The sequence below is a fragment of the Agelaius phoeniceus genome, chromosome 3 (assembly GCF_051311805.1).
Source record: "Agelaius phoeniceus isolate bAgePho1 chromosome 3, bAgePho1.hap1, whole genome shotgun sequence".
Classification (NCBI taxonomy): Eukaryota; Metazoa; Chordata; class Aves; order Passeriformes; family Icteridae; genus Agelaius; species Agelaius phoeniceus.
In genome coordinates this window covers 79,817,000-79,844,158 of record NC_135267.1, presented here as the reverse complement: position 1 = coordinate 79,844,158, position 27,159 = coordinate 79,817,000, and the positions used below count along the sequence as shown (strand labels likewise).

The 27,159-nt window shown below is 52.5% G+C and overlaps 2 protein-coding genes across 3 annotated transcripts in view; one reads left to right on the top strand and one right to left on the bottom strand.

The window, feature by feature from the left end:
- Window positions 1-15,504, top strand: part of TJAP1 (tight junction associated protein 1) — a 40,228-nt gene extending 24,724 nt beyond the window's left edge. Inside the window, exons 4-12 of one of the 2 annotated variants that reach the window (XM_077175695.1) lie at window positions 342-395; window positions 2,506-2,664; window positions 5,697-5,725; window positions 6,382-6,543; window positions 7,154-7,220; window positions 7,681-7,710; window positions 8,942-9,049; window positions 9,744-9,827; window positions 11,505-15,504. In XM_077175695.1, coding sequence (XP_077031810.1) covers window positions 2,539-2,664; window positions 5,697-5,725; window positions 6,382-6,543; window positions 7,154-7,220; window positions 7,681-7,710; window positions 8,942-9,049; window positions 9,744-9,827; window positions 11,505-12,821 — 1,923 coding nt within the window. In that variant the 5' untranslated portion in view covers window positions 342-395; window positions 2,506-2,538 and the 3' untranslated portion in view covers window positions 12,822-15,504. The remainder of the gene's footprint in view (window positions 1-341; window positions 396-2,505; window positions 2,665-5,696; window positions 5,726-6,381; window positions 6,544-7,153; window positions 7,221-7,680; window positions 7,711-8,941; window positions 9,050-9,743; window positions 9,828-11,504) is intronic. The other variant, XM_054628657.2, reaches the window with a different exon arrangement.
- Window positions 15,505-16,785: 1,281 nt separating this feature from the next.
- LRRC73 (leucine rich repeat containing 73) lies at window positions 16,786-23,198 on the bottom strand. The gene is made up of 6 exons (XM_054628662.2): window positions 22,631-23,198; window positions 22,001-22,161; window positions 20,825-20,947; window positions 19,540-19,640; window positions 18,810-18,993; window positions 16,786-17,223 (listed from the first exon to the last, which is right to left on the bottom strand). The coding sequence occupies exons 1-6, from the start codon at window positions 22,900-22,902 to the stop codon at window positions 17,153-17,155; spliced, it is 912 nt and encodes a 303-aa protein (XP_054484637.1). The 5' UTR covers window positions 22,903-23,198; the 3' UTR covers window positions 16,786-17,152.
- Between the last annotated feature and the right edge of the window lie 3,961 nt (window positions 23,199-27,159).

Sequence of the window (27,159 nt, the reverse complement as noted above, 5' to 3'; positions counted from 1 at the left end):
GGGTCCCATTCTAGAGGAGGTTTGTTTAGTTGTTTCTGCAACCAGTGTTGCTTTGAAGCCATTGCTTCATGAATTTTGAGTTTATGTGATTCCAGTTGCCTGAGTGCCTTTACATTTCCTTGCCATGTGCCTTTCCAGCTCTTGCTGGGCCATGTGGCCAGGTATTTTTAAGTTCATTTTCTTTCAGAAGATCTGATGTGGGCTGAGGCAGGTACCTGGAATGAGGTGGCCATCCCAGTTGTCCTTGGCTATAAATATTCCCTATGCCTTACATATTTGTGGGATGAGATTTCAAGCTGGCTATTTTGGTGGATGCTCAGCTATTTGTTTCTCTTCTTCAGGTCATCTGAGTGAGTGTCCTGGCTTCATGAGGCTTTGAATTTGAGCCCAGGCTGGTAAGTGCTCATGTCCTTATGAACTAGAGAAATGATTGTGATTTCAGCTGGGCATATCTTCATGCACATCTCCTGTCCTTAGGCTGGCAGAAATTGAGAGAAGAGTCCCCTAGACCACCTGTTTGATAGTGGGCCATTTACAAAGCTTCTTCTGGCTTTTCTTTTTGAAAAAGAGAAATGTCTTCCCAGCAAATCAGACCTGATGCAGTTTAACACCACAACACAGACCTATCTGTTTCGCTTAGGGATGCAGTGAAATGTGCATTCAGTATTATGGATGTAATTTTTCTAAGATATTAGAGATCTCTGCATCTACTTGAGTCTTTTTAGGAGAAGGGACTTTGAGGGAATGACTGCAGCAAGGGGAAGTTCCCAGCATTCTGATGGGAGAGATTTACAGGTTAGTCCTAGGAAGTTGTTTGTGTTTGTGGAAAGGTTTGAGAAACTTCTGTGAGCTTGTGTTTATAGCAGAGTGAAGGATGGTTTGCAATTGTACCTGTGAAGTGTAAAGCCTGTTATGGCTTGGGACTGCTCTGTGCTTGGTGCAGACACCTCCCACTTGCCTTCCTCTCAGGGGACTCAGTCTGGGTATCAAAAGAGGCAGCTAGATAAGAATTGGAGAGAATTCTTGAGGATAAGAACTGGGGAGAATTCTCAAGGCTCTGTTAGACCATTACCATGTCTAACTCCACTGTCCTACATACAAAGCAAATGAAGTCTGCTGGGTCACGGGCCCCGTGGCAGCCATCAACTGCAGGTATGTAAAAGGGACTTGTGTGGCCCTGCTTGTGGAAGTGGGGAGAGGAGATGATCTGAGTGGACACAGGTCCTGCCTGCACTTTGAAGGTCTGCAGGTCAGGTGCTGAGGGTTGCAGAGATGCTGGGCTTGCTGGGTGTAAGGGTCTTGCAAGGGGAATGAGAATTGGGCACTTACTCCAAATATAGGACAGCTATGAATGATGCATATGTTGTCACTGGGAAAAGTCTGGAATTGGGCTCTGCAGCACTTGCTTGATAGCTCTGAGACTTCTTGTCTTGTGTACAACAGAGTGGTTGACATTTTGGCTGCTTGTAGGGAAGTCTTCCTGTCCTCAACTGCAGACCTAGAAGATGGAAAGAAAGCTGTCTTGTATACAAGACAGCTGCTTTTCTTCTACCCTATTTTTTGCTCTTGTACTGTTCCTGCAGCAGGAAGAATCCCAGCATAGCTAGGGTGAAGGAACTAATCTTTCCACTAGTGGTACAGCTGCATGTCTACGTATGTGCACTTATTCCCTCTAGGGGTGGTGAGGCACTGGAACAGGTTGCCTGGAGAGGTTGTGAACTCCTCATCCCTGAAGGTTCGAGGCCAGGCTGGATGGGGCTCTGAGCAACCTGGTCTAGTGGAAGATGTCCCTGTCCATGGCAGGGGGGTTGGAATATGATGATCTTTAAGGTCCTTTCCAATCCAAACCATTCTGTGATTCTGTGTTGCAGAATCTCGCCTTAAGTACCAAGGGGTCAAAACTGCTACTCCCTAATTTGATGCCACCTGTGACTTGGGGGTTGTCTTTGTCTTTTCTGCCAGAGTAATCAGTTCTCCTTCTAACAAATCTCCTGTGGTCTGCTGCACTGGTCCCAGTGTAAGCCAAAAAATTCTGGGCTCTTTAATGGCTAAAGTCTCCTCCCACATAGTCCCTGCTGACAGTGACAGGACATGATCAATAACTCCTGCTCCAGCTGTCAGTGCTGCCTGTAAGGCTTGCAGTTTCCATATTGAAAAAGGCCTTTCCTAAAGAGCCTAATCAATATGCTGCTGTGAGGTCTGTTCTCATTTGCTATATATAATCTGGACACACAGCTACGTGAGTGAGCGTGTGTAGAGGGGGGAGAGGATGTGCCAGCCCTCTGCTCTCACTAGCTGGGAGAAGGACACAGCTGCCTCTTACTTTGCTCCCTCTCCTGCAGCTGCTGCTCAAGGCTTGTGGCTACATCCTTTACCTGCTCTATTAGCACTCTGCATGGGGACCTGCTCTGGGACTCCAGGGGAGCCAGATTCCTGCTGGGTCACTTCTAGGGTTGGATGGAGCAGCCGTGACTCTGTCTTGTGTGCCCTTTCTGCTGTTGGTAGGTAACCCGCTTTGGGAGCCACGCAGGTGGGAGGATGTCGAGCACGGCCCCGTCAAAGAAGCCTTACCGCAAGGCGCCCCCGCAGCACCGCGAAATCCGACATGAGGTGCCCATCATTCGTGACGACCAGGATGGAGTGATCTTGGCTGAGCAGAGTCAGGTAACAACTTGCCGGGTGACAAAGGGCTTAACACCATTGCACCAGCAAATAGGGTTTAGTTACACCGAGGCAGGCCAGCTCGAGCAGGCAGAGGGGTTTGAGGTTTGCAACCTGAACTTCTCCTCATCGTGGTCCCTGGAGTCCAGCAGTGAGAAGGAAGTGGCAGGGTGCAGAGCAGAGTTGAACATCAAGAGCCAGACTGCCTCTCCAGCGCTTCAGCGTGGTGGGAAGATGGGGCAGCGAAGTGGGAAGCGGTGCCCGAACCGCAGTCGTGGGCACCGCAGCAAATTTGTGAGCCGTAGCATGGAGACAGTTCTGGTGTCTGGAGATGAAAGACACCATCCCACTTGCTCCTTCAAGAGCAGAAGCCTGGAACGCTCACTTATATTTAAAGAGCCTCCTGAAGTCCTGACACCGAGGAAGTTTCGTGTCTCCTCTACACACCTGCCTCTCAAAGGGATCCTGAAGCAGACCAACATGACTGGCTCATGCCCTGAGAGCTTGTGCAAGTCCTGCTCAGTAGAGACGCTTTGCCACGGTCGTGGCTCACGCAAATACAGTGATCCTGAGCTCTGCCTCAGCCCTGGGGAGAAGCGCTCCCTGGAGCAAAGCAGCAGCAGGGCCGCTGGCTCTGTCAAGCGCAGGGGGAAGCTCACAGAGGAAAAACTGCAGTTCTCCAAATTCCTGGATGAGATTACCCAGCGGGTGCTGAGTCCCAGCCGCTTGCGCTCACTGGGAGAGACCAGGGGAGCAGAACAAGACCAGAACTCTCCCCGTTTCCCCAGAAGCTCCGTGCCAGAAGGCCAAGGGGAAGGTCGCCTAAAAGGGGTCAAAACCAAGCATGCAACTGAAAGATCCCCCTGCCCAAGCAGAAGAAAAGCAGAAAAGAAAAGTGAGGGGCTGGGACTGGCTTCGGGCCAGAGAAAATATGCTGAGGAAGCTGAGAGAGCTTCCAGACTAAGAAAGAAACCTGCCCTTGGGAGGAAGGACAGTAAGGGAAAACCCCTTTCCTTGGAGAGAAGGGTAGTAGATCTATGTCAGTATGAGCTGCAGCAGCTGGCAGACGTGGGGCTGGCAGGGACATCCTCTGGGCAGCAGCATTCACTGTCTTCATGGAAAAGCAGTGCAGAGGGCAGAAGGGATGAAAGCAGTCCCTGTTCACAGCTAATACAGCCACACCATCAGTGTGCTAAGCTTGGGCAGAAGCGTACAGTGGAGCCGAACTACCCAGAGAAAGGATCCTGCTCCACTCCAACATGCTGGAGTCGGGAGGAGGGACCTACCCCATCTAGATCCTCCCCTTCCTTCAACCTGGCACTAAACAAGGTAGGTGCCAGGGTCACCGACTTGCAGGCAGGGCTCTCACAAAGGCCAAACCCCTACCTGGATCTCATCTAGTCTGGAATACCAGGGCAGAGACTGAGAGCAGGCCTCATGTTGTGGGTGCTTAATCACCAGAGGCTGCTCTCTTGTGGGTGCCACTCATGGCTGTGCTAGAGGTTGGGTATATCTTCCTAGGAGTAACCAGCTTCCCTTTGGCCCCAAGAATTAAGGAAGGTAGAAACTGGTGCTTTCTCCCCACTGCAAACTTCCCAGTTGTTTGCTGGTTGGAGGCCCTTCAGGCTGCTGAGTAGTAGGTGTGTGCAGGCAGCTCCATTGTCAGGAGGTGCTGGGATGTTCCTAGTGCTTTGTGTGTGCCCTGTGCCTGTCTGCCTCAGGGTACTTGATCTTTGTATGATGGCTGTTTCAGGTCCTTTAAGCTTTCTCCTCTTTTCTCTAGCCTGCTTCGAGGCAATGCCATTACCCTGTATTAATAAGAATCACATTATCCCCTTTGCCTTGTCTCTATCATCTGCTGTTTGTGTATTTGTGGGGGCAGGGGAGGCAGTTGCTTGATAATTCTGTGTGAATTAACTGATTGCCATGTGGAGTCAGGAGGTAAGAAAAGAATGGATTGATGCTTTGCCCTTAGGAACAGGAGGGTGTATGCAGGTGTTAAAGACCATTCTTTTAAAGTGTGAATTAATGAAGATAGCAGCCTCATGATGTCTTAGGGCCAGAACTGGGATGGTGTACTTTATGGAATTGTTAGCAGCTTGACTGTCTGACATGGTCTCTCAGCCCAGAGCTGACTGTGACACTTAATAGACTGTCTGAAGCGTGGCTGCATTTGGGTTTGTGAAGTGCTCCTGGTATCAACCACCAGAAATAATCCATGGGCAGTTTGGACGTTGTTAGAATGGTCAGAGTCTTGGCTTTCACAAAAAAAAAAGTTGTTTCTACTGCTAATTAATTATCTCCCAGCCATCCTGGCAGGCAGCAGCCATCTCATGGGGTAGCACAGAGAGTCCAGAATAGCTGAGCTGTGTGCTCTTGTCACTGCTCTCTGCCTTCTTGTTCTGCAGGGCCCTGCTCCAGCTATCTCTGGGGATCTTGCCCACAACATTTTCTTTTACAGGCTTTCCTGACCTTTAGTGTTTCTTCTGCTACCCCAGTATAGTTACAGTGGCTGGTTTCAGGTCTGCAGAAAGAAACCTTTTTTTGCAGCACAGTCTGGGTCATATAATTGGTAGCCACATTTTTCAGCTCCCAAATTATTCTCACTCATGATTTTTGTGGGGCTTCAGGGCCCCACAAGTGATTGCTGTGGTGACTAGTGAATCCTGTGTATGCTGGCCTGTGAGATTCCTGCTGCCCACCAGCTGTGGATGTGGAGGAAGCTGAAAGACCTGCTAAGGTGGTGATGTTACCAAAGAGATGCTGAGATTGCACCATGGTAGGGTAAAGTTACCTAACTTGTGTGGTGGTTTCTAGTCTTCTACCCTGAACCAGAGCACACAGCGTGTTTTGGTATCAGACAGCTGAGCAGTGGGTACAAATCCTTGTAGTTCTAAGCTTGCCTAGTATGAACTGTCAGAGCAGGGGAGAAGGAGTCACAGCTAGGGTCTAGCAACCAAGACTGCCCTTTAGGACGGTGTGAGAGACCAACTCCTCTTCTAAAAGAATCTCACAGCTGTTTTTTCCCTGTGCAGGAACCTTTGACGGATGCAGAAAGGATGAAGTAAGTGTCCTGCTCCCCCTTTATGCCTGTCATACTGCAACTGTGTGGGTGCTGATTCCTCACATCCTGCTTGTGCCACCTGTGCAGTGAAGCTGACTGGCCCTGCAGGCTCCTCTCAGATCTTCAATCTTCCTGGGGCCGTGTGGGCAGAGCTTTGGTCTGTGCCTTGCATGTCCCTCCCGCTGGAGGAGGAGGGAACATGGATCCCCAGTGCAGGTGCAGGCAGAGGAGTTGGTGGGTGTGAAAGAAAGTAGATTAAGTTTTTAACAGAGAGGGAGAGAGGATTTTTCCCTTCTATTCATCCATCCTGGACTGGGATAAATTATTGATTGCTTTTCATTCATCAGTGAGGGACACTGGAGCTGTGCAGCTCATCTGTCTTTATGCAAGCACTGTAACCCAAGAGGGAGCTGGGAGCCATGGCTGGCTGGCTGGCATGTACTTCTTTGCCCCTGCTCCAAGAGTGTTTGTCTGTCTGTCCTGACAAATATGTACCTCTTGCTTCATGCATTGGAGTCTCCTAGGTGTTCAGTTCCTGACTTCTTGGGGCCCCTGTGAGGGCTCTTGGGCCCTGGTGCAGGGGAGTGGGGTGGGGGTGCTGGTGTGGAATCCTCCCTGTGCACTCAGTGGTTCCTTGCTCCTGGTTCCTGCCCCAGGCTACTGCAGCATGAGAATGAGGAGCTTCGCCGACGGCTGACATACGTGACTAACAAAATGGAGGCAATGGAGAGGGAACTGGAGTCAGGTCAGGACTACCTGGAGATGGAACTGGGCCAGAACCGTGAGGAGCTGGAGAAGTTCAAGGACAAATTCCGTAGGTACGACAAAGAAAATGAGAGGGGTAGAGTTAGAAAGATCCCTCACACCAAAGACTCCCTCAGCTGGTGTGAGCAGCTTGTGCCCTGTTGTGCAAATCAAAGGTGTGCTGCATCCTTGAAAAGGTGCACCTCCAGACTCTAGGGGAGATAAAGGCTCTGCAGCCATTATTTCTTCCCAGGTACAGGGTAGGAATGCTGCCAGCATGAAAGGCTGATGACAGGGAGTTCTTCATCTGTTGGATGTAAGCATGCATGCAAAAAAAGCCACTGGTGGCTGCAAGAAAATACATCATTGCTTCACCTGAAAAGTACCTCAGTTAAAAATCAGTGCCAGTCACTGGCATGAGCATAGACATAGCTCAGAGGAGTCCTCCAAAGTCATCTACATCCCCTCCTGCAGGATCCTTTCACCCTGCCAGCCTCATCTTGCCTCCAGTAATTTGGGTTCTGAAGGCCATCATGTGTCAGAGGAGAGGCATAGTTAATATGCCTGGTTGTCTTAGTAGCAGTCTTTCTGAGCTCTGGAGTTGGTGGTTTTCTTGGCACCTATGGAGCCAACTTGAGTAGGTGCCTGAAATCCATTCCCAAGCATACAAACTTGTTTCTATAGGTTGCAGAACAGCTACACTGCTTCCCAGAGAACCAACCAAGACCTGGAGGAGAAGCTGCATGCCCTGGTGAGTGCCCTATTAAGTCACTAGAGAGATGAGGTGGAAGAGACCAGTCTGTGTTAGGAGCAGATGGGGGAAGGGGTCCTGTCCTTACCCAGCAGATGTGGCAGTGGGTGAGGGGTGAGATTCTGGCCATGATCATCTACTACCCATTCTGGCTGGTGTCATGAGTGGCTTTCTTGATTTACTGAGCCTGTACTTGGTCATGCACGAGAGCTTTGGTTCCTCACAACATAATTGCATGGTATTCCGTCATGTTGCTTCAGTCCCTCTCAAAGTGCCAGGGATGTGTCCGGGGTGGTCATCCTGGGAGGACGGGGGCAGTCAGAGCAGAGCCAATGTGCGTGTATGTCTGTTGTGTGCATTCATAACACTCATGGCTGTTTCTTTTCTCTCCCTCCCCCTCTCTTTCTCTTTCTCCTCCCCACGCTGCCGCTGGCACACTCTGGGCGCACTCACCTCTCAGGCCTCTCTCAGCCAAAGCTGGATTTTTGCAGTTGCGTCTTTTCGTTTGTGTGTTTTTCCTTTTTCCTCTTTACGTGTCTCAGCCTGTTGGTCTCATTGTCAATCCCACATACCCCATCTCAGATGGAGGGGCCCCAGCCCTCGTCCAGCCAAGGGCTCACCTGGTATCCAGCAGCTGCCCGCAGATGCAGCAGGTCCTAGCTTGCAGGGCTCCATCTTAAGAGTGTTTGACTCTGAGCCAGCTGGAGCATGACATGTTGGGAAGTGGTGCCCATAAGCTGCAGCACTGCATAAGGTGTGGATGGCTGTGAGCCTTGTTTGCTCCCTTTCCTTCCCTTTCTGAGCTGTGAGCAGGCAAGTCAAATAGCTGAGGTGCTGATTGCCTCTGTGTAGCCCAGGATGAGATTTCTTTGGTTCTAGAACTTGAATTTCTTGGGTTAATATTCACTACCAATTATTCGTTGTGCTGGTGCCTGAAGAGACTGCATACTGGTGAAGTACTGGCTCCCCTATCCACTTGCCTGTTGCTGTGCTGTACCTGTGATGCACAGCTGGCCCTGCTGGTCACAGCCTCACAGCACCCTTGGGCAGTTTGGAAGAACTTCTTGAGACAGCGACAGCTTGGTTGTTCTGAGCTGCTGTCCCTCTTTGCTGTTACCTCTGAGTCTCTGGCAGCCCTGTACCTGAACTGTTAGGGAATCTGAAGAGGCAAGGTTCCCTGCTTTATGGAGGACATTAGCTGAACTTCAAATGAAGCCACAGGTCCTTTAACTTACTAGAGCAAGGCTTAAACTCTTGCGAGATGGTTCCTCCCCCCTTTTGTCCATTCAGTTTTGACTGCTGGATCTTTTCAGGCAGTATTCTAGGAAAGCCCCCCCAGGAAGGAGGGCTGGGTGTCACAATCTCAGAGGTCTTTGCTTTCAGTGTCAGGTTGAGATTGATTGCTCAAAACCACTAGCTTTTTGTGAGGCACCATGGGAACCAGAGGTGGAGAGGAAACATGCTGGTGCTGCAAGAAGAGATACTGCGTTAAGGAGATTCTGACTCAACCTCTTGTCTCTGTAGCTAGCAGAGCAGCTGGTCCCATTTGGCTTTTGGAATCACCTTCCTTTGAAGAGGGTTGTCTCCCTTGTCTGTCTGTCTGTCTGGAAGTTTTTTTGTGTCCCAGCTGAACATGTCATTGTGCTATGCTTGGGCTGAGGTGGGTGGTAAAGCCAGGTTCTGTGCTAGGGAGTTTTAAACCTGGTGTTCTTGCATCTCAGATTAAAAAGGCGGAAATGGACCGCAAGACGCTGGACTGGGAGATTGTAGAGCTCACTAATAAATTGCTTGATGCCAAAACCACCATCAATAAGCTGGAGGAACTCAATGTAAGTGTCAGTCTGCAAATGGCTGTGAAATTGTGTGAGGTGTGGGCTTTTCCTTTTGTTCAAAGTCATTAGTGTAAAGGAGCACATGAATGACTCCAGTGTGTATGGAAGTGCAGGAGCTGTACAGGATAGCAGGGACAGACAAACAGAAGAGGGTATGAGGGGTTGAACAGAGAAGAATGAATCTTCAAGTTTGATGTATTTGCTCTTTTGAGCTTAGGGTTTGACTTGAGTCTGGGCTGTACCTAAGGAGGGGTCATTCACTCCAGAGCTGGGAGGGAGCTGATGCCTTTTCTACACTATTAATATAGAAGTTCCTGGATCCAGTGCTTGTCTCTATTAACTGCTCTCAACTCCTTCCAGTCTGTTTGCATCATTAGATATAGCTGAACTGTGGGATGGGAGAGAAATGGTGTGATTTTTGGGGATGTTTAAAATCCCCAGAGGGAGTGGGGCTTGATACACTGACAGAGGATAAGCCAGGAACAAGGACTGGAGTTAAAAGGGACACCGTGGCTGAGTTGTAAGAAAATACATAAAAGTATAGGGAAGAGGGAATGGCAGTGCCCTCATGAACGATTCATCAGATGCCTCTTCTGGCTTCTGTTCAAACAGTATCTGGTCAGTTGGTGCCTTTTTGGGTAAGAGTTTGGGCAAGTCTGACAGTGTTGCACACCTGTGCCCTCTCTTGCAGGAACGCTATCGACAGGACTGTAACCTTGCAGTACAGCTGCTCAAGTGTAACAAGTCGCACTTCAGGAACCACAAGTTTGCTGATGTGAGTAGTAATCCTGCTGAGGTGGGGAAGAAGGGCTCATGGGCTTTGACTGCATTTTGCTTTCTCCACAGGGCTGCTGGCCTCTCATCCTTCAGTCTCAGAGGTGGGGGGAGGTTCCTATTCCCACTCCTACTGAGAAGGCAGCACAGAGCTTCTGCCAGCTCCTCTTTCATGAGAGCTTCATTTCACAGTTCAGCCAGGAGCTGTTATAAAGAGCACAATAACCTTGAACTTGATAGTCTGCTGGGTGCATGCTGGTAGCTGGCAGGAGGACAGACCTCTCTCTTACTCTGCTCCATCCTTTTTCCTTCCTCTCCTGGCCACATGCAAGGGCCATACTGCTCATAAGAAGCAGCAGTAGTCTGACCTGATGACACTTATTACTCTGAGGAGAAATGTGTGAGGCAGCATTCAGGGTTTTCTAGGCCTTCTGAGCAGGAGAAGCTGGTGCCAACTCAACTCACTGCCCCCTGTGGGGAGGGATGAGGGTGTGGGCAGCTTAGCTCATCCTGCTCTCATCTCCTTTCACATTAGTAGCATCAATTCTTTAGTTGAAAGTATCGTCCAGGCCCTTAGCCCAGCTCTCTCTTTGCCATACCTCTAGTCTCTGTCCCTTCTTGTGTTCCTCTCAGCAAAACTACATGCTTGTCTTTTTTAACTTAGCAGGTGACCACTTTGTCACCCTCCCCCATTGTGTCTCAAATTAGCACTCTTGAGGTCAGTGTATCAGTTACTGCTGAGGTAACCTTGACCTCTCTCCCAGCTGTCCCCCCTCTCTGGAGCTTTGAATTCTGCCCCCCAAAGCACTGTGTTCCACGTGGCTGCCACTGGAGGGAGTTTGGTGCTGAGCAGCTGTGCACACAGCCTGCCTCACACCCAGCTGCTGTTATGCGGTGTGCCCTGCACACCCAGATGTGGGTGCAGTTTCCTTCTGGCTGTGATGGGACAGACCTCGCTGTGCCACTGAGTGGCTTGGGGACCTCCGCTCTCCGTGCTTCACTTGCCTGTGGTGACCCAGGTGAGGGCAGCTTGGCAGGGCAGTGGGGAGAGCAGTAGTGCCCATTTGCAGGATGAGGGGTAGTGCTTACCCCCTGGTGAGACCCCAGTCCAACAACTTTGGTAATAAGCCCTATGTTTGTCTCTCTGAAATGGAGAGAGTGAGGGAGCGGGGTGACGTGTTGGAGTTGGTAGAACACAGGAAGGCATCGATCCTGGTCTGTGGGCAGGCTGCCAAGGCAGCATGGCTGCAATTATGCATTCAGGGAGCACTGTGGATCTCAGCAGTGGGGGCTGTACAGTCACTTCAGTGCAACCACCCGCTGATTTTCCACAGATCAATAGACCCCTAGTGCATGTGCTGGCTGGGCCTTTTCTCTGTGCTCACAGGCATGTGAGACTGAGCCCATGTGCTGTCTTTACCTGTTTGCTTTGCCACATGGGGCCTGTGAACCATGGCCTAGAAGCATGACTGCTGTGACAGCTAGAGAGCCTTGTTAGTCACTCATGGGGCAGGTTTGCTTTGAAAAAAGATACTCTTCTGAAGGCAAGGTAGGTGAATGTTAGGGTCAAGATAATGACTACAAAATACACATGTAGGTTGGTTAGAAAAGGTAGATTATATGAAACTAAATTACTTGCATAGCAGCCCCCTTCTAATGTCACTTTCCTTCTCCCTAGCTTCCCTATGAGCTGCAGGACATGGTGAATAAGCATTTGCACAGTGCGCAGGAGTCTGCAGGCCCTGGCCAAGAGGCAGCCCACACCTTGGCTCCATCTGATGTTGTGCCCACCTCAGTCATCGCCAGAGTCTTGGAGAAACCAGAATCTCTGGTTCTGAATTCAGCCAAGTCTAGCAGTGGCAGCTGTCCCATGGCTGAGGATGTCTTTGTGCATGTGGACATGAGCGGAGCCCTTCCTGATGCCTGCAACAGTGCAGGGCAGATGGGGAAGGAGGGAGGAGATGCGGGGAAACAGCAGAATGGTGGCTGCAAGCCACAGAGTAGTGTGGAAAGTGTGCCTGAGGAGGTGCCTGCCTTCGAGAAGCTAAGCCCATACCCTACTCCCTCACCTCCCCATCCTATGTACCCAGGGCGCAAAGTGATTGAGTTCTCTGAGGACAAGGTAAGGATCCCAAAGAACAGCCCCCTGCCCAACTGTACATATGCTACACGCCAGGCCATCTCCCTCAGCCTGGTGCAGAGCGAAGATGAGAGCTGTGACAGGCACCGGACACTCCCCAGCAGCCCTGCTTCCGAAGGGCACCGTTCAGCCTCCAGCTGTTCCTGCCAGCAGTCCCCTAAAGCAGCCAGGGCTCACGGCTCTTCCCAGAGCAGCCCGTTCAGCAGCCCTCCCCAAATCCCGAGCGCCTTTGCCAGCTCTGCCAGCTCTGAGGAGGACCTACTGGCTAACTGGCAGCGAATGTTTGTGGATAAGGCACCCCCCACCTCGGAGCGAGTGCTGATGAACCGCACGGCTTTCAGCCGTGATACGGCCCCCGAGCTCCAGAAGAGGTTCAGCCGCTCCATGCAGGAGCTGGGTAGGGCAGCCTCAGCTTACTCAGATGGTGAGGAGTCTGCTCAGAGCTGCAGCTGGACCGTGAGCCGGGATTCAAGCGTGGACACAGACAGCACCGAGTCCAGAGCCCGCAGGAGCCATTTCTCCTCAGACTATGGTACAGATTTCTCCCAGGATGAAGCCCAGAAGCTGTTGCTTGAAAGCGGTGGAGGCACTGCTGAGCCTGAAAGCCCCTCACCAGAGAAGCACAAGGACTATGTAGACCTTGGCTTGCCTGAGAGCCCGGCTGAGGAGAGAGAAATGCTGCTCCAGGGAAACAAGGAGAGCAGCCAAGGAGGTGTCCAAGAGGAAAGCGGAGAAGGCAGGGTCAAGCCTCCTTTCAGTCGGCCGCACCGCAGCCCCAAGAGGATGGGGGTGCACCACTTACATCGCAAAGACAGTCTGACACAAGCCCAGGAACAGGGCAACCTTCTCACCTGAGGCACAGCAAGAACCAGCCATGCTTAGCAGAGCTGTGGGATGCCCCCCATCAGTCCACCTGAGGGAGAAGCCTCCCTTAGTACCCTCCTCCCAGGGGAAATCTGCTCTGAGGTTTTATATTTATTCTCTTCTTTTGCTACCTGGAAGAGCTGGGATCTCCCTTGCCTGGCACCTCAAACCCTCAGTACAAGCACACGCAGTGTGCAGAAGCACACCCACTGCCCTGACACACTCACAGCTCTCTTCACAGCCTCACACTGGTGCCTGTACCAGAGCTAGTTCTTGGTACCCCTTGTCCTGGTGCCTGTGCCTCTTTTTGCTCTCATCCCCCTTCCCACTCAGGTACCTGAGGCCCTGGGTGCTCTCTTGTTGTTTCCCCACAGCTGCTCTGCTCTTTTTTAACTTGTGCCAACAGGGCAGAGTGCCTGTGTGGTGGTGTCTGATTCCCTGGGAGCCCCAGTGGCTGTGAGTGGGGCACGAGGACTCTCCCAGCAGATGGCTGTGTGCCGTGGGGATGAGCTGGGATTGCTGGTGTCTCATTTTCCTCCTGGTTTTGTTCTCCCCAGCCACCCACTGGGTGGGTCTTCAGAATCTGCCTCTGCAGGTCACTGTCGTGTGTCTCCATGGCTGGGCTCAGCACCTGGTCCCCACTGAAGCAATGCACAGGGGCTGGTGCTGTGCTGTGGGGCATGGGCGCTGCTTGCTGAGGTTGTTTGGGGAGGCAGTGCCTGCTGGGCTCTGGGGTTTGTGTTTGTGTGTCTCCTCCCTCACACCTCTTCCCCTGTTCTCTGTGCTGTTGTTTTGTTTGAACGGTGCTGATGCTTTGCTCTTGGGTGGGCTTCTTTCTTCTTTCCAAGCCTTTGGTTTTGGGGTGTATTGTTTTTTCTTTCCCCCACCCCGCATAAACAGACACAGCCGTTGGCAGCCGGTCTGATGCCTGCACTGAGGGTGTGTTGAGGAGTCTCGGCTATCAGAGCTGCACTTGCCTCTCATCCTGGCCTCCAGCCTGCAGAAACCCCTGCAGATTTAAGAACAAGGTTTTGCCCCAGGCAAGCAAGGTGTGAAGGATGCTACCGGATTTTCTGGGAAGGGCTTGGTGCAGGGCCAGCAGGGATGCGAGGGCAGCGTGCTGCGGAGCTGCTCCCTGCAGATGCACTACCTCATGGCTCGGCAGCAGCCCTTCACCAGGGTCTCCTTGCACGGCCCCTTCTCTGGGGGGCTCCAGGCTCTGGGGCCTCTCTGGGGCCTCCCTTCCTGGGTAGGGCTCTCTGCGTGTTTTTCCTAGCGTAGTGTGATACTGTGTGACTTTTCCTCTCAGTCTTGTGTGCTCAGTGTCTTGTTGGGGGGGAGGGAAGGGGAGAGGTCTGTAGATGTAGGTATTTTTTTTGAGGGCTTACAAAGCCCAGGCCTCCTGTTTTAATTTTGTCCTGTGCCCTTGTCTGTCTGGTGTTTCTTGGCTTCCATGGGAGTGCAGGGCAGAGAACAGCCCAGTTCCCTTCACCATAGCCCCTTCAACCCTGCCCTCAGCCTGCTGTCTGGTTTTTGAGTTGGGTTTGTGTTGTCCTCTCACCCTACACCATGTGGGCTCTTCATTGGGCTGGAGAAGAGCATCCTTCTCTCCAGGAGGGAGCATCTGTTCATATGCTTGCATCAAGATTTGCAGCCTAGAGCTGTCTGGGGGGCCTGCTCCCCTCCCCAAACCCCTGTCTGTAAAGGGCTTGCAGCTTGTAGCTGGGGCCAGCCAGGGCTTCAGCTTGGGCCTGGAGGCTCCAGGGCCAGTGAAGGGGAGCTGCAGGCCTCTCTGGCAAGCTGTGTAGGTTGTTTTATGTACCCTAGGCAGAGCTGCTGCCTTGTTTCCCACTCACTTTGTTTCCCACCTGGAACAGTTGTAGAGTTGGATGCCACCCTCTGGTGGGGAAGTGGGACTCAGTATTTCACTGCAGTGTTTTGCTGTGCAGACAGGCTGAGAGTGGGAGCCTCCTCTGAGCCTGCAGAGTGTTTATCTCCCCTGTCCCAGTTGTGGAGGAGCAGGGGGTTGTCCTTGTGTTTGCTGCCATCAGCCACTCCACTGCTGCATTTCTTTTGTTCTTCTGCAGCACTGCTGAGGGTTTGCATCTGCAGCAGCTGCCAGATCCTGCCTCACAGATGTCACCTGGGGTTGGCTGCTCACTGAGTGAGTTGCTCTGGCTCTGAGGCTGCTGGTGGCCTGCAGTGGGGGAGGCATTGCCCACCAGGGCTCAGCCCCATCTCCCCTGAACCCTAGCATGCTGGTCAGTGGACAGAACTCTTTTGCTGAGGTAGCTGGTGCTGATGATGCTGAACAGAGCTGGCTTTGCTCTGCTTTTGGTCAAGGTAGACTGAAAAGCAAAACAGTGAAGTGGAGGGGTGGCAAAGATATGCCCACCATCTCACCAGACACTTGTGCTTTGCAGCATTAGGATGCTGGCAGAGGTTGAGGGGGACTGGTGGCCTCAAGCAGCAGCAGAGCCCTCTCTTGACCTGTGGGCATTGTGTCCTCTGCACTCCTGCCCACCTCCAGCAGTATTGGCTCTGGGGCCTTGAGCCCATCTGAGTTCCAGTGTCCCAACTCCAGACTGTTAATCTGTAACTAATGTGGGGGTTTTTTCTGAGATTTTCAAACTGATGTATATTTTAAGACCAGAAATAAACTATTTTAAAAGTAGATGGCAATGGCTATATTGTACTTGATAGTGGCTAAGACCTGGACTGGAATGATCCTGAGCATGTGAAGGTGTAGAGCTAGCTACTCATGGTACAGTGTCCCAAGTTTGTTGAACTGTGCGTGCCACCCATTGTCTTGTCCAGAGAGAGCAATCCTGTGATCTGTGAGCTGGTGCTGTAAGCAGCCCTCAGTGTTACTTGTAAGATTCTGCCCACCCCATTTCACGTATTTTGCTGGCTGTACTGGCTGATCTGCCTTGGCTGACCTCTACATTCTCATCTAGCATAGGATAAGGTGTAGCTAATCCTTTTAATAGCTGTTGGTTTTCTTGGAGTCCCAGCTTTTGGAGTCATCTGAGAGTACCACTTCACTTCAGAAACCAAATACCATACCCCCTTGCTGGGGTTCCTAAGAGGTTTATAATTCTAGATTCAGTATTGTGTGAGGAGGGAGGATCAGGGGTGACTGGACATACCCCTGTCTGGAAGCCTTCCAAACACGAGGCAGAGAGTTCCTGCAGGATGCTGATACAGACAATTGGAAGTGTTTCCTTTTCACGTTGAAGGGTGCTGCAGAGGTCACAGGGCTGTGATGAATTTTCCTCCATCTTCCAAGTTAGGCTGCCTGTGCCTTTCTGAGCTGGCTACATGCAAGCCTAACACTAGAAAGAGTGTCTTGTTTCTTTGTCCCCGTAATTAATGATTTTATTCCTTGTTCCCTTGAGTAGCAGCTGCTACCACAATTTAATCTTCCAGCCTAATCTGAGCCTTGAAACACGATCTTCCTTGTCAGCAAGGACGCCTGGCAAAGCACAGGCACTGCAATGCATGGTGCTACTGCGGGCTGAAGCCTTCACCAGGGTGTGCACGGCTGGTGTCAAGCTGCCTGCAGAGCTAAATTAGCCCAGCCCGCTTTCTCCTGGCCCGAGGGAGGGCCTGGAGGACAGAAAATTGGGCTGTCACAGACCTGTCCCCAGGGCCGGCGCCGAGTCGGGAGGCGCGGCAGAGCCGTGAGGCGGCGGGCGAGGGGCTGGCGCCCCCTGCCGGCGCTCCGGGCCCGCGGCTCCTGGCCGGGCCTGGCCTGGTCGGGCCCACAGCGTCTGCCCGCGCCTGGCACCTGCCGGTTGCTGTCGGCACCTCGCAGACCCTGCCCGTCCCTGCCGGTAGCTGTCAGCACCCCCCAGACCCTGCCGCTCTCTGCCCTTACCAGCTGGTCCCGGCCTGTCCCTGCCGGCGCCCGCCCTCCCTGGGTCGCACAGTGGCGGAGGCGGACGCTTTCGAGTGGTGCCACCACATCTGTGACCTTTATAAAAGTCTCACCGCGACAGCAGTACAAGCGATAGAAAGGACATCTCTTATACACATCTGAATAAATACAGCCAGCGCCCTGCGGGCGCAGCCGGGCGTGGGGGTGGCAGGGCGGCGTGAGCTACACATGCGGCGACGGGGACAATCACAAGCGGCCGACGAGGCGTGTGAGGACACAGAGACGTGTGTAGAGACTCGCTTGGAGCAGGCTCCTGCGCTCAGTGCCCAGGGAGGCATCGGCAGGAGGTGAGATGTGTGACAAGAGGGCTGGGGAGCCCAGCCGAGGCTGGGGCTGGCGGAGCACGGCGCTCTCCTCGGCAGAAGCAGGCAGGGTAGCCCAGCTACATTTCTGTTTCTGCTAAGAGGCTGTCACCGAGGCCTGATGTCATCAGGACCATCTGGGAGCTGGAATCTGTGTGGAGAGAGGGAGAGAACCATGAGCCGTTCGGGCTGCTGGAGAGCGCTGGGCTGTACTCCAGATCCAGAGGTGAGGATGAGGAATTAAAACACAGCAGGGTGGGAAGAAAACTGCTGAGAGAAGTGGGAGATTAAGTGGGAGTTAGGCCTGCTCTGACTACACAGCAGAACAGAAGTGATTTTTGGGGAGAGGGAGAAAGCACAGACAGCAGCAAAAGGCCAGAGGAACTGCAGGTCTGATTACCCCTGACATGCAGGTGATCCTGGTTGCACTGGCCCAGCCGTGCCCTTACCCAACCCTGCACAGGCCTTTAAATCTGCACTCATCGAGTGTTTCTCAGCAGAGAGACAGTGTCCAGGTGGGGCAGGCTGCAGGCTGCAAGCCAGCCAATGCCACACAGGGTGGTGGTGTTGCCTTCCCAAGAGCAGGGAATGCTGTGGGCAATCAGCCATGTTACAGCAGCAGAGGCCTGGAAATAGTGACTTTCTGCACTGCATGAATGGAGGGTTTGTGCAGCCCTCCCCTGCCTGCCTCGGGGAGGTGAGGGCAGCTTGCTGGCTCTGCCATGGCTCAGAGCCACAGCCAGGAACACTGTGATTCTCCCCACAGCAAGTGAATCAACTGCAAGGAGAATGGACCTGCATAGCAAGTAAGAAACTTAGCAGGGTACCAGTTTCCCATCCAGAAGCCTTTTGAAACCAAAAAAAACCCCTGTTTTTTCCTGGGTGGAAGGGAGATCTCTCGTAGCAGTTCTGCACATTCAAAACTGCTGCAGGGGCATCTCTATTTCAGGAATCAATTTCTGTAAGCAAGATCCAAAACTTGGCCAAACTGTCACTAAATTATTTTTCTGGGTTTAATAGATGAGGATCCAGATGTTTTGAGGCTCAAGGATTGGTTGTGCTTGTCTACTGGTAGTCTGATATGAGAACTGTGAGGGGTGAAGGACAAATGAAGGTAAAAAAAAGCAAACCTTCAAACCTGGATCACAAGGTAGGCATGACAAAATACAGTATCATATATGCAAACTACACAGAACAGGCTACAGCTATCTCTGTAATACACCTTTTTTCCATTACACGCAACAGACAGACAGTGGCACCTGGCTAACCCTTCACATGTTTGGGATGTAGAGATAGGAACAGCTGATGCTGTGCAGATTGCAAAGAGGTTCTGGAAACAGTAAGGAATGACACAAGTTTTGGCTAGGATATCTGGCAAAGGCTCCCAAGATCTTTAATATTCCTGCCCTTGAGTTTTAAGACTTTGAGATTTCGTTCTGCAGCATCAGAAAAAAGCCTCAGAGGTACCGTTTAGTCTCTTTGCAGCAGCCGCATTGTCCTTGGAGGCTGCCTTTCCAAGAGAGGCGCAGCCAACGCTGTTTAACATGAAGGTCATGCCTGGAGGTGTATGTATTCCATGGAGGTTGTATGCATTCCATGGAGGTTTTATGTATTCCAGTTCATGGGGAAAAGGGACAGGTGCATTCACCAACCCCACTGCAAGAGGTCAGTGCCACTGGAAACACCCAACGCCTCAGGAGCCCCTCAGCTCCTACCCCCCACTCCCAGAGCTCTTACTGTTCTGGCAGATCCAGGGATTCTTCTCCCTGGCTGTGACTTCATGGACCTCCGTCTCCTCCTCTTCCTCGCCCTCTGAGAGAAGATCAGAGATCTGCTGCTGCAGCTCAGGACTAATGTTGTTCTCTGCCAGGATGAGTGTCCGTAGGGCTGTGGGGTAATTCTCTACCATGTCCAGCAAGGTCTAGGGGGAGAGTAAGATAAGAAGGCTGACAAGCATCACAAGGGCTGAGCAGAAAGAGTGTCAGTGCTTTGTCTACCTGTGAATTCCAGCCCCCCTCTCCTTGCTTCTGCCTTCCCTTGATCTCCCTTCATCAGGCTTTATGAGAGACTGAAGACTTCCCATCTTCCTGTGGAAAGAGCTGAGTTTGGATTTTCTGGCTCTATCTAAAGAAGAAGGGACTGCTCTACACTGTTGCTGTCACACATCCAGGTCCATTCCCTCTTACCACTAGAAGCTGGAGATCTGAGAGTCTGTGCAACTGAACCTTGGCCTGTGTTTGTCCACAGAGATTTAGTTCTGATTCTCAGCCAAAAATCCAACCTCATTTCTTCCAAGAAAAGAGCCAGGGGAAAGCAAGAACCCCCCTGGGTGCAGGGAGGGAAGGGGGTGCTTGTAGACTCCAGGGTGTGGTTGGAGGCAGGTGTGGGTCCTGGGGCCTCTGCAGACACCCCAGCCCTGGGCCCTTGAGCTGTCAGTGATGCTGTAGGGTAATTGTGAATTGCTCACCTGAGCTGACTGGTTGGTAAGTCCTGTTCCCTCCAAGTCCAGCACTTCGAGGGTTCGGCTGGAGGCCACAGCCACAGCGAGCATCCCGGCTACCTGGTCACCTGTGGGAGGAGCACACCAGGGATGTCAGCAGAGCCTGCCTTCCCTCTGTAATGCCACATGCCCTCATGCGCCTGAGGCTGCCATGGGAACATCCTCTGAGTATTTCTGCATCAGACAACCTTCCAAATCTGTTACCTCATGGTGGGAAAAAAGCTGTTAAAGGAGAAAAGAGACAAGGAAAGGTGCGCCATTTTGTGGTTATGGGAGCAGTCACTGATTATCAGGGGAACACTGTGAGATTGGTTTTATTCCCCAAAGAACCATATCTCCCCAAATCTCCTTCCTACTCAAGGAGGCAAGGGCCTTTAACAGTCCCTGTAAGGGCATCCCAGACACAGAATAGGAGCTGAATACTTCAGTCTAGGGAAAGGCTGGAGTCAGACAGAGGACTCTGCACCAGCTGGCAGACTGCCTCCCTGGAAAGGGGGTAGACTTTGATGGGGGATGCAGCAGGATGAGGAGCATTGAAAATTGATGTTGGTGAAGAGATAAGACTCAGAATGTGTTCTGACATTCTCTGTCGAGTGTCAAGATGCCACACAACCGTGACACCTTCTCTTGGAACAAAACCCAGCCTGCTGTCAAGTAACACCTGGGACTTTTCCTGTCTAAGAGGAGGTACCTGGTCAGAGAAGAGGGCCTGGGGGAGGCTCTGCTGGCAGACAGGTTGAGGAGGGGAGCGTCATCCTGATGCTCAGGCACGGCCGGATCTCCTCCTCACCACCTTGCAGCAGAGCAGGAGAGAGTTTGTTTCTATGGCAACGAGTGCCAGGCTCTCCTCCTCCTCCTCCCTGCTCCCCCAGGAAGATGAAGGGGGGAGCGCGGGGACATACTGCATCTGCCAAGCCAGCTTCAGTGCCCAGGGCTTCAGGGAAAAGGGAGACATGGAGGGTCAAACGTGACGACAAAGGCAGTGGAGTAGGCAAGGCACAGCCTCCTTTCTGCACCTCCCCACAGGGCATGTGGCCACCTCACACAAGCAGAGCAGTGACTGTGGCTTCTCCTAGAGCTGAAGGTGCCTGGCAGGGTGAACTTGCTGCTAGGGAAGGGAGGGCACCTATGCAAGGAACTTCCCCATCCTCCTCTACCACCTTTCCAGAGCTTGGTCCCTGGCCCCCCACTGGTGCAGGTCACACAAACGCTGAGAGGCAGGAGTGCTCCTCCTCCCTGGCCCCCAGCTTACCTAGGGGGTTGTAGTCCAGGTTCAGCACACGGAGCTGTGAGCTGTGAGCCACTGCAATGGCCAGGCGTCCCCAGCCTTTACTTGTGATGCCTGGGTTGGCGCTCAGTGTTAGCTCTTTGAGGCCTGGAGAAGAGAGAGAAGCCAAACCAGAGCCTTAGGGTCCCCAAAGCAGTCACAGGAGGACTTGTTCAGCTCACCAGAAGAGCTTTGGGTTGTGTCCTCTGTACTCTGTAAGGCTTAAGGGCTTGGTTTGCTCTGACAACTGTCACGACATATTTCAGTGATCAGTGAAATATTTCACTGCCTTCAGCTGTGCCCTTCATCTAACTGCGCTGCAACTGCCCCATTTATCTGCCCTCCCAACCTGCATCCTGCTTACCCTAAATAGCAAACACAATGGAAAACGCAATGGAAACCAAGGGGTGTGTGAGACAACTGATTGGGCAAAGAAGGTGGCATGAGGTGACAGGCTGGAGAGAGGATAACAGGGACAGTAGGCTCCAAAGCCTGCACCTGAGAGGGGTGGCCAGCAGAGATAACAGCATCAGTGGCATTGTGCGCACACAGAGGAGGAGGTGCTGGGAAAAGGTGGAAAGCACTTTGGAGAGTCAGAAGGAAGGAGTGGTATTACCTCAGCACATGCCAGCTCTCAGCTTGAGTGGGTCACTGGCCTCACACCACCAAAGATCATTCCCTGGAAAGACCTGAGTCGTGGCATGAAGGCTGTGACCATGCAACTACACATTCATGGAATGCACCACAAACAGGGACAACTCCCAGGCCCTGATAATAAAGCTAAGTGCTGAGGTAGGGGCGCACAGTATATTTATCTACAGTGATTATCAACACACAAATGCAAAATAATAAATTCCAAGTCCAAGCTATCCTCTCCTCCAGTTTCAAATGCTGCTGACATGAACCAGAAGCAACCTGTTAGTCCCTGAGCTCCAAATTGCCAGCAGGACAGATCAGTAGCAGAAAGTCCAAACCTGCCCAAGGGAACCACTCGTCTATTGCTTGGCTTATCTGCTTTTCTTAAGTTAGGGGAAAGAAATCCTTAGCCCTGGCAAACCATAGAGCCTGCCTCCTCCAGGCCTGAGGATTTAGTGCTGCATACATCTGATCTATGTGAAAGCTCCACCAGTCATTGAGCAGCCCACAGCCCCTGGTGCTTACCAGACTTGGCCCCATCAGGCGGCAGGAGCCCACAGATAAGGTTGATGCCTTCATCACCCAGCATGCAGTCTCCTAGATCCAGAGCCACCAGCGAGGGGTGGATGGAGAGAGCAGGGTTGAGGAGGGCCAAGCCTGCATCTGTCAGGGGACTCCCATGGAGGCTGTGCAGGTAAAAGGGAAAATTACTACGGAGCCTTCTTCCTGGGGGCTAACTAACCTGACAGGGAGGAAGAAGCAGACAAAATGAGGTGGATGACAAATACTAACCCCAAGTGGGCAAAAAGCTTTGGAAAGCCTCTGTCGCTAGGGTGGGCTGGTCGCTACGGTGGCCCTTCTCTCCCGGCCGGGACGAGGGGCGCAGGGGATGCCAGCGTTGTAGGGGCAGCCCCACCACGGGGCTGGAGGACCGAGACTGAGAGGCAGGGCCGTGCCCAGCCGGCGGGGGCAGAGGTGGCTCCCTCCCGGCCAGGTGATGGGCAGGGGCTTATCCTCCGCAGCATCAAGGGCATTTTCCCTCCGACAAGACTCAAATTCAAGGACTGGCCCCGAGCTGATAGTCCCCCGAAAGAGCCGTCCCCGCCCGGGAGAGGACCGGGACGCCCTCGGCAGCCCCCGCCGCACTATACTCACAAGAGGGACTGAACGGAGCGGTTCGTCTTCAGGGCCTCGGCCAGCTGCTTGACGCGGTTGATGTTGGAGACGATGCCCAGGTTGAGGTTGAGCTGGGCGAGGGAGCGGGACTCGGCCACCCCGCGGCAGACGTGCCCGAAGTCCCGCTCGGAGAGCTGGCAGCCCCGCAGCGACAGCAGCCGCACCGAGTTCTCCCGCAGGCTCTCGCAGATGTCTCGGATCTCCGCCCCCGACAGCGTCTCCCCGGAGATCTGGATAGACCCCGGCAGCATCTTCCCCCGGCTCGGAGCGCCGCCGATCCCGGGGCCGTGCAGCCCGGGGCAGAGCCGGGGGAGAGCCGCGCTGCGCGCTGCGGGCCGGGGCGGGCAACGCCGCCGCTGCTGCCGCCGCCGCTGCCGGGCAGTCCCGGCCCGGCCCACCGCGGCCCCGGGGGCGGCACCGCGCTGCCTCACCGGCGGCCGCCGTGCCGCCCCGCTCCGCCCGGCGGGGCGGTGTGACCCAGGGCAGCCATCGGCGGGGCTGATCCGCACCGGGACGCAGGGTCGCGCCGCCCCGCAGCGCCGGGCGGGGGCCGGGCAGCGCCGCGGGTCCCCGCCCCGCTCCGCCCGCACCTGCCGGGCCGCCCCGCCTTCCCGCGGCCGCCGCTCCGGCTCCGGGCCCTCCTCCCCGCCCGGCCAGCGCCTCCCCGCGCGACGGAGCAGGCGTGGAGGGGGGTCCGGCATCCCTCATCCCACCCCGGCATCCCGCCCGGCATTCCGGGCCCCGACGCCGCTCAAAGCCTGCGAGGGGCGACGGCCGCGCCCGCTGGCACCTGCCCGCTGCCCTGAGGAGACGGCGGGGCCAGGGCCGGCCCGGCTGGGTCCCCGACACTGGGGGTGCAGGAGGGGAGGGAGTGTGTAAGAAGCACCTGGGAAAGGCTCTCCATGCCAGCCCTACTCCCACCTGGGGAAAGGGGCCCAAGCCATTGGTGCACTCTGGGGGCTTGGTCCGAGAAATTGTGGTGTTCCATGGCTTCAGTTGCCTTTAATACTTAAACTCACTAAACCTGAATCCTTGACCCATGACTTAGTGGTGAGGTCAGATCTGCTCCTCATGGCCCAGAGTGTGCAAGAGCCAGTGCTTGGAGGCAGCTGCCTGGAGGTGAAAGTTGGAGAGCTGGGGAAGGGCCACAAACTTCCTTATCCCTGAGCACACAGCCTCTGCCCTCAGCCTGACCTGAGGTATATGGGGCACACCCCACCTCCTGCTAATTCACAGGTATGGATCACAGGGATTTGTCCCCTCTCTCCCCATTGAGTAATCCTGTACTTGGAGAGAAATAGGAAGCAGGGCCCCTGCGTTTTCAACTTCACTGAGCTGAAAAAGGAAGGCAGTGATGTGGAAATTAGGTTAAACCGCCTAAGTAGGCAGCTTTCTGCACGTAACTAATCTGGCTGCTGCATATAGCAGTGCTCAAATGAATTCCAGCCCAGTGGGTAACACTGGGACAAAACCAGGCTCCTCTGCTTGGTTTGCAGGCCAGGGCCCAGGAGAGGGGATGGAAAGGGAAGAGAAAAATAGGGTGTGGAGGGGGATATGGAGTACTTTTCCTCCATTGAAATGGAGGAGCAGATCACCTGAGCTGAGGATGCATGTTAGGTCCTGGATGAGGTAAGGGGAGCAGCAGCTTTAAGACTTTGGCTTCAACTCGCAATGTGGGTATCACCATGCCCTTTGAGCAACCTGTGGCTGCTCTCTGGAGTACCTACACAGCCTCCTCTTTCTTTCTCTGTTGCACAGAGATGCATGACCTTGATACTGTTCTGCAAGATACACCAAGAACAGACCACTGGCCTCGCACTTCATCTCTGCTGCAATATGAGCAGCAGCTGCAAGCATCCAGATGTGGTACAGCTGTGGTACTGTGGCTTTCAGAAATGCAGCAGCTCATCTCTAAGGTCACATTAAAAGACCCAGGTGAGAATGCGATCCTCCATATTACAGGATGGTGAGGGACAGAGTTTCCAGAATTATAGCCAGGGGGTAGGCAAGAAAATCCCAGCTGCTGCTACTGCATGCAGGTCAACTAGAAGGCTACACTCAGACTCACCTCCCAATTACCTCCAGGCACTACTCAACCCACGCTTTTTTAAACAGACTATTATTAGAGAGGTGCTCAGAGGAGAGCCCCTGGGACATGTCCCACTTCCATTGCAGCAGCAGTCCTGAAACATTGATGAAGATGCTCTAGTGCCTCTTCACTGCCTGTTGTCAGGAGCCAGAGCACATTGAGGAGACAAGTATCCCACCTACTTTATGCTCAATTAATTGAAAAAGTGGCACAGGAGCTAATGGTCCAAAGCTTTGGCTCACCAAACCTAATACAGGGCTATGAAGAGGGGACTTTGGCAATGCTATTTTGTGTAGAACTAGGTATTTCTTCCTTGTCATGTGCAGTTAGCAGCAGGTATGAGGAAGGTCATTTATTGTTTACCTACCAGGGGCAGAAAGAGTGATGGCATTGAGAGTTAACACATAAACAGAGAAAAACAGTGGATGAACAGCAACTACAGTGAGAGTAGACATAGGAAACAAATGGGAGAATAAAGAGCCCACCTGTAACCCAAAATCACAACTAAGGCGACCATTAGTACAAGGATAGACTGTAAGAAGAGTTGGACACTCAGGTACTGCATAGGAGAAGAGGAGGTCATAGATGCTTTAATATTAATTTTCAGCTTTAATATATAGCTTTCTCTTTCTAATCTGACAGCTTTGTATGTTTGTTCCATATTTAATAGAGGGGCTTACACAGAGCTACCTTTATTCAAAAGGGGGAAACGATGAGTGGGTTATTTCAGATTTGCTGCAAGGGAGAAGGGCAAAAATTATTTGAGATTTGCTGCAAGAGCTGTGGCAGGAAACAAAGACAGAGATAGTATTGCACGATAGGGTTGTAAGGCATGTTCTGCTAACTAGAGGACTTGAGTAAGCACTGAGATGCCCTCCCACAAGGACTTCATTAAGCCTGCGTGCTCAGCATGCTCCCTGGAACTGCAGCATGCATGCATTTCTCTGAAAAAACATGTCCTTCTCTGTCAGTGAAAGGCAATGCTGAAGCTCTCAGCCGAGCACTGAATTTCTGGCAGTAAAGAACAGTTCAGCTTCCAGCTGCTGCTGCACAAAGAATTAATCAGGGCTGAAGAACTGGAGCAGAGCAAGCCCCACAGGTTCCAAGAGGGTGGTTGGTTGTCACCCTGATCATGTCCCCAGCTGACACAACACACAAGCTGCTCAGGGGAAGCATGAGGAGTTTACTCACTGCTCTCTGTGCTTTGAGTGAAAACACAGGGCACAGCTTCACCCCTCTGGTTCAGCTGAGTGGCTCAGTGCAGGAGGGAGCACAGCTGTTCTCCAATTGTGTCATAAATCAGCAATGGTACAAGATTGGTGCAGAATGATTTTTTTTTCTCAGCTGAACTTACTCCAGTGACAATTGTCTCCTTCTCCTTTCCTTCCCCCCTGCCAGTACTTCCAGAGTTTGCACCAAGAAAAATAGATCCATTCTAGGCTGCCAGGGCAAGAACTTGGAATTAGAAACAAACCTCCCACGGAGATATAAAGAGGGAAATACCAGAAGCAGCATTACAAACTGACATTTCCATTTTGTCAAGTTTTGAAGTAATAGAAATTCTAGGAGCTTTAAGTGGTTCAATTGGTCCAAAAAACCCCATGGAGACTACTAGCCAAAATAATTAACAATTCCTCCAAGTAGCTTGCTCTGAGTGCTTCAGACAAAATGTTTCCTAAGGAGGGGGGTCAGCAGGGGAGAAGAGAGTGAGGAAACCTGTCTGTTATACGTGTGAGTGTTAGCAGAGAAGCTTTTTGCTCTTGAAAGGGGGACAAATTATGAATATGGGAATAAACAAATAGTGGAAAGTAGGTCTGTGACTGAAAATAATCAAGTCCTGTCCAGTGACATTTTTTTCAACTGAAGCAGATGAAAAACCTGATCACAGTAGCTGGCACTGTCTTCCTCTCTTTCATTGCACCTTGGCACTAGTCTGAATGCCACTACAGCTGCATCCTCTCCCATTACTATCAACAAGGGACCAAACAGTGCAGTTCTGACATACTGCCTTGTGCACTTGTGGGCACACCAGGAAAGGGCCATATCCTGGGTTTTTTTCTGTCTGAGTGTAAAGATGACCTTCTCTGAGGGGTGGCTTTCCTCCCCCAGACATCCAGAACCACAGGGAGAGAAAAGATGAAAGCAGACCAATAGAAGTTTGAGCAGTGAGGGAAGGCTGAACTACTCAGTTGTGAGTTACTGCAGTGCAGGTAAGCCTAGACTGGGCTGCTCTGCTTACCCATCCTTACTGGAGATTTCCTGTATCAATACACTGGAGATTAATATGGCCACTCTATTTCCATTACACACTCTGCTACTTCTCCCTTTGTTAAATGGAAACACCAGAGGAAAGCTTGCCAGAGACTCTCAAGGCCCCAAGAGTCCTTTTAAACAAAGGCCTAGACTCAGCTTGAAAAGC

Coding starts and splice junctions, on each gene's coding strand:
- LRRC73 (XM_054628662.2), bottom strand. CDS start 22,902: ATGCTGCCGGGGTCTATCCAGATCTCCGGGGAGACGCTGTCGGGGGCG. Junction 22,162..22,630: donor CGCTCCGTTCAGTCCCTCTT/GTGAGTATAGTG, acceptor TTACCTGCACAG/CCTCCATGGGAGTCCCCTGA. Junction 17,224..18,809: donor TCCCTGGATCTGCCAGAACA/GTAAGAGCTCTG, acceptor CTCTCCACACAG/ATTCCAGCTCCCAGATGGTC.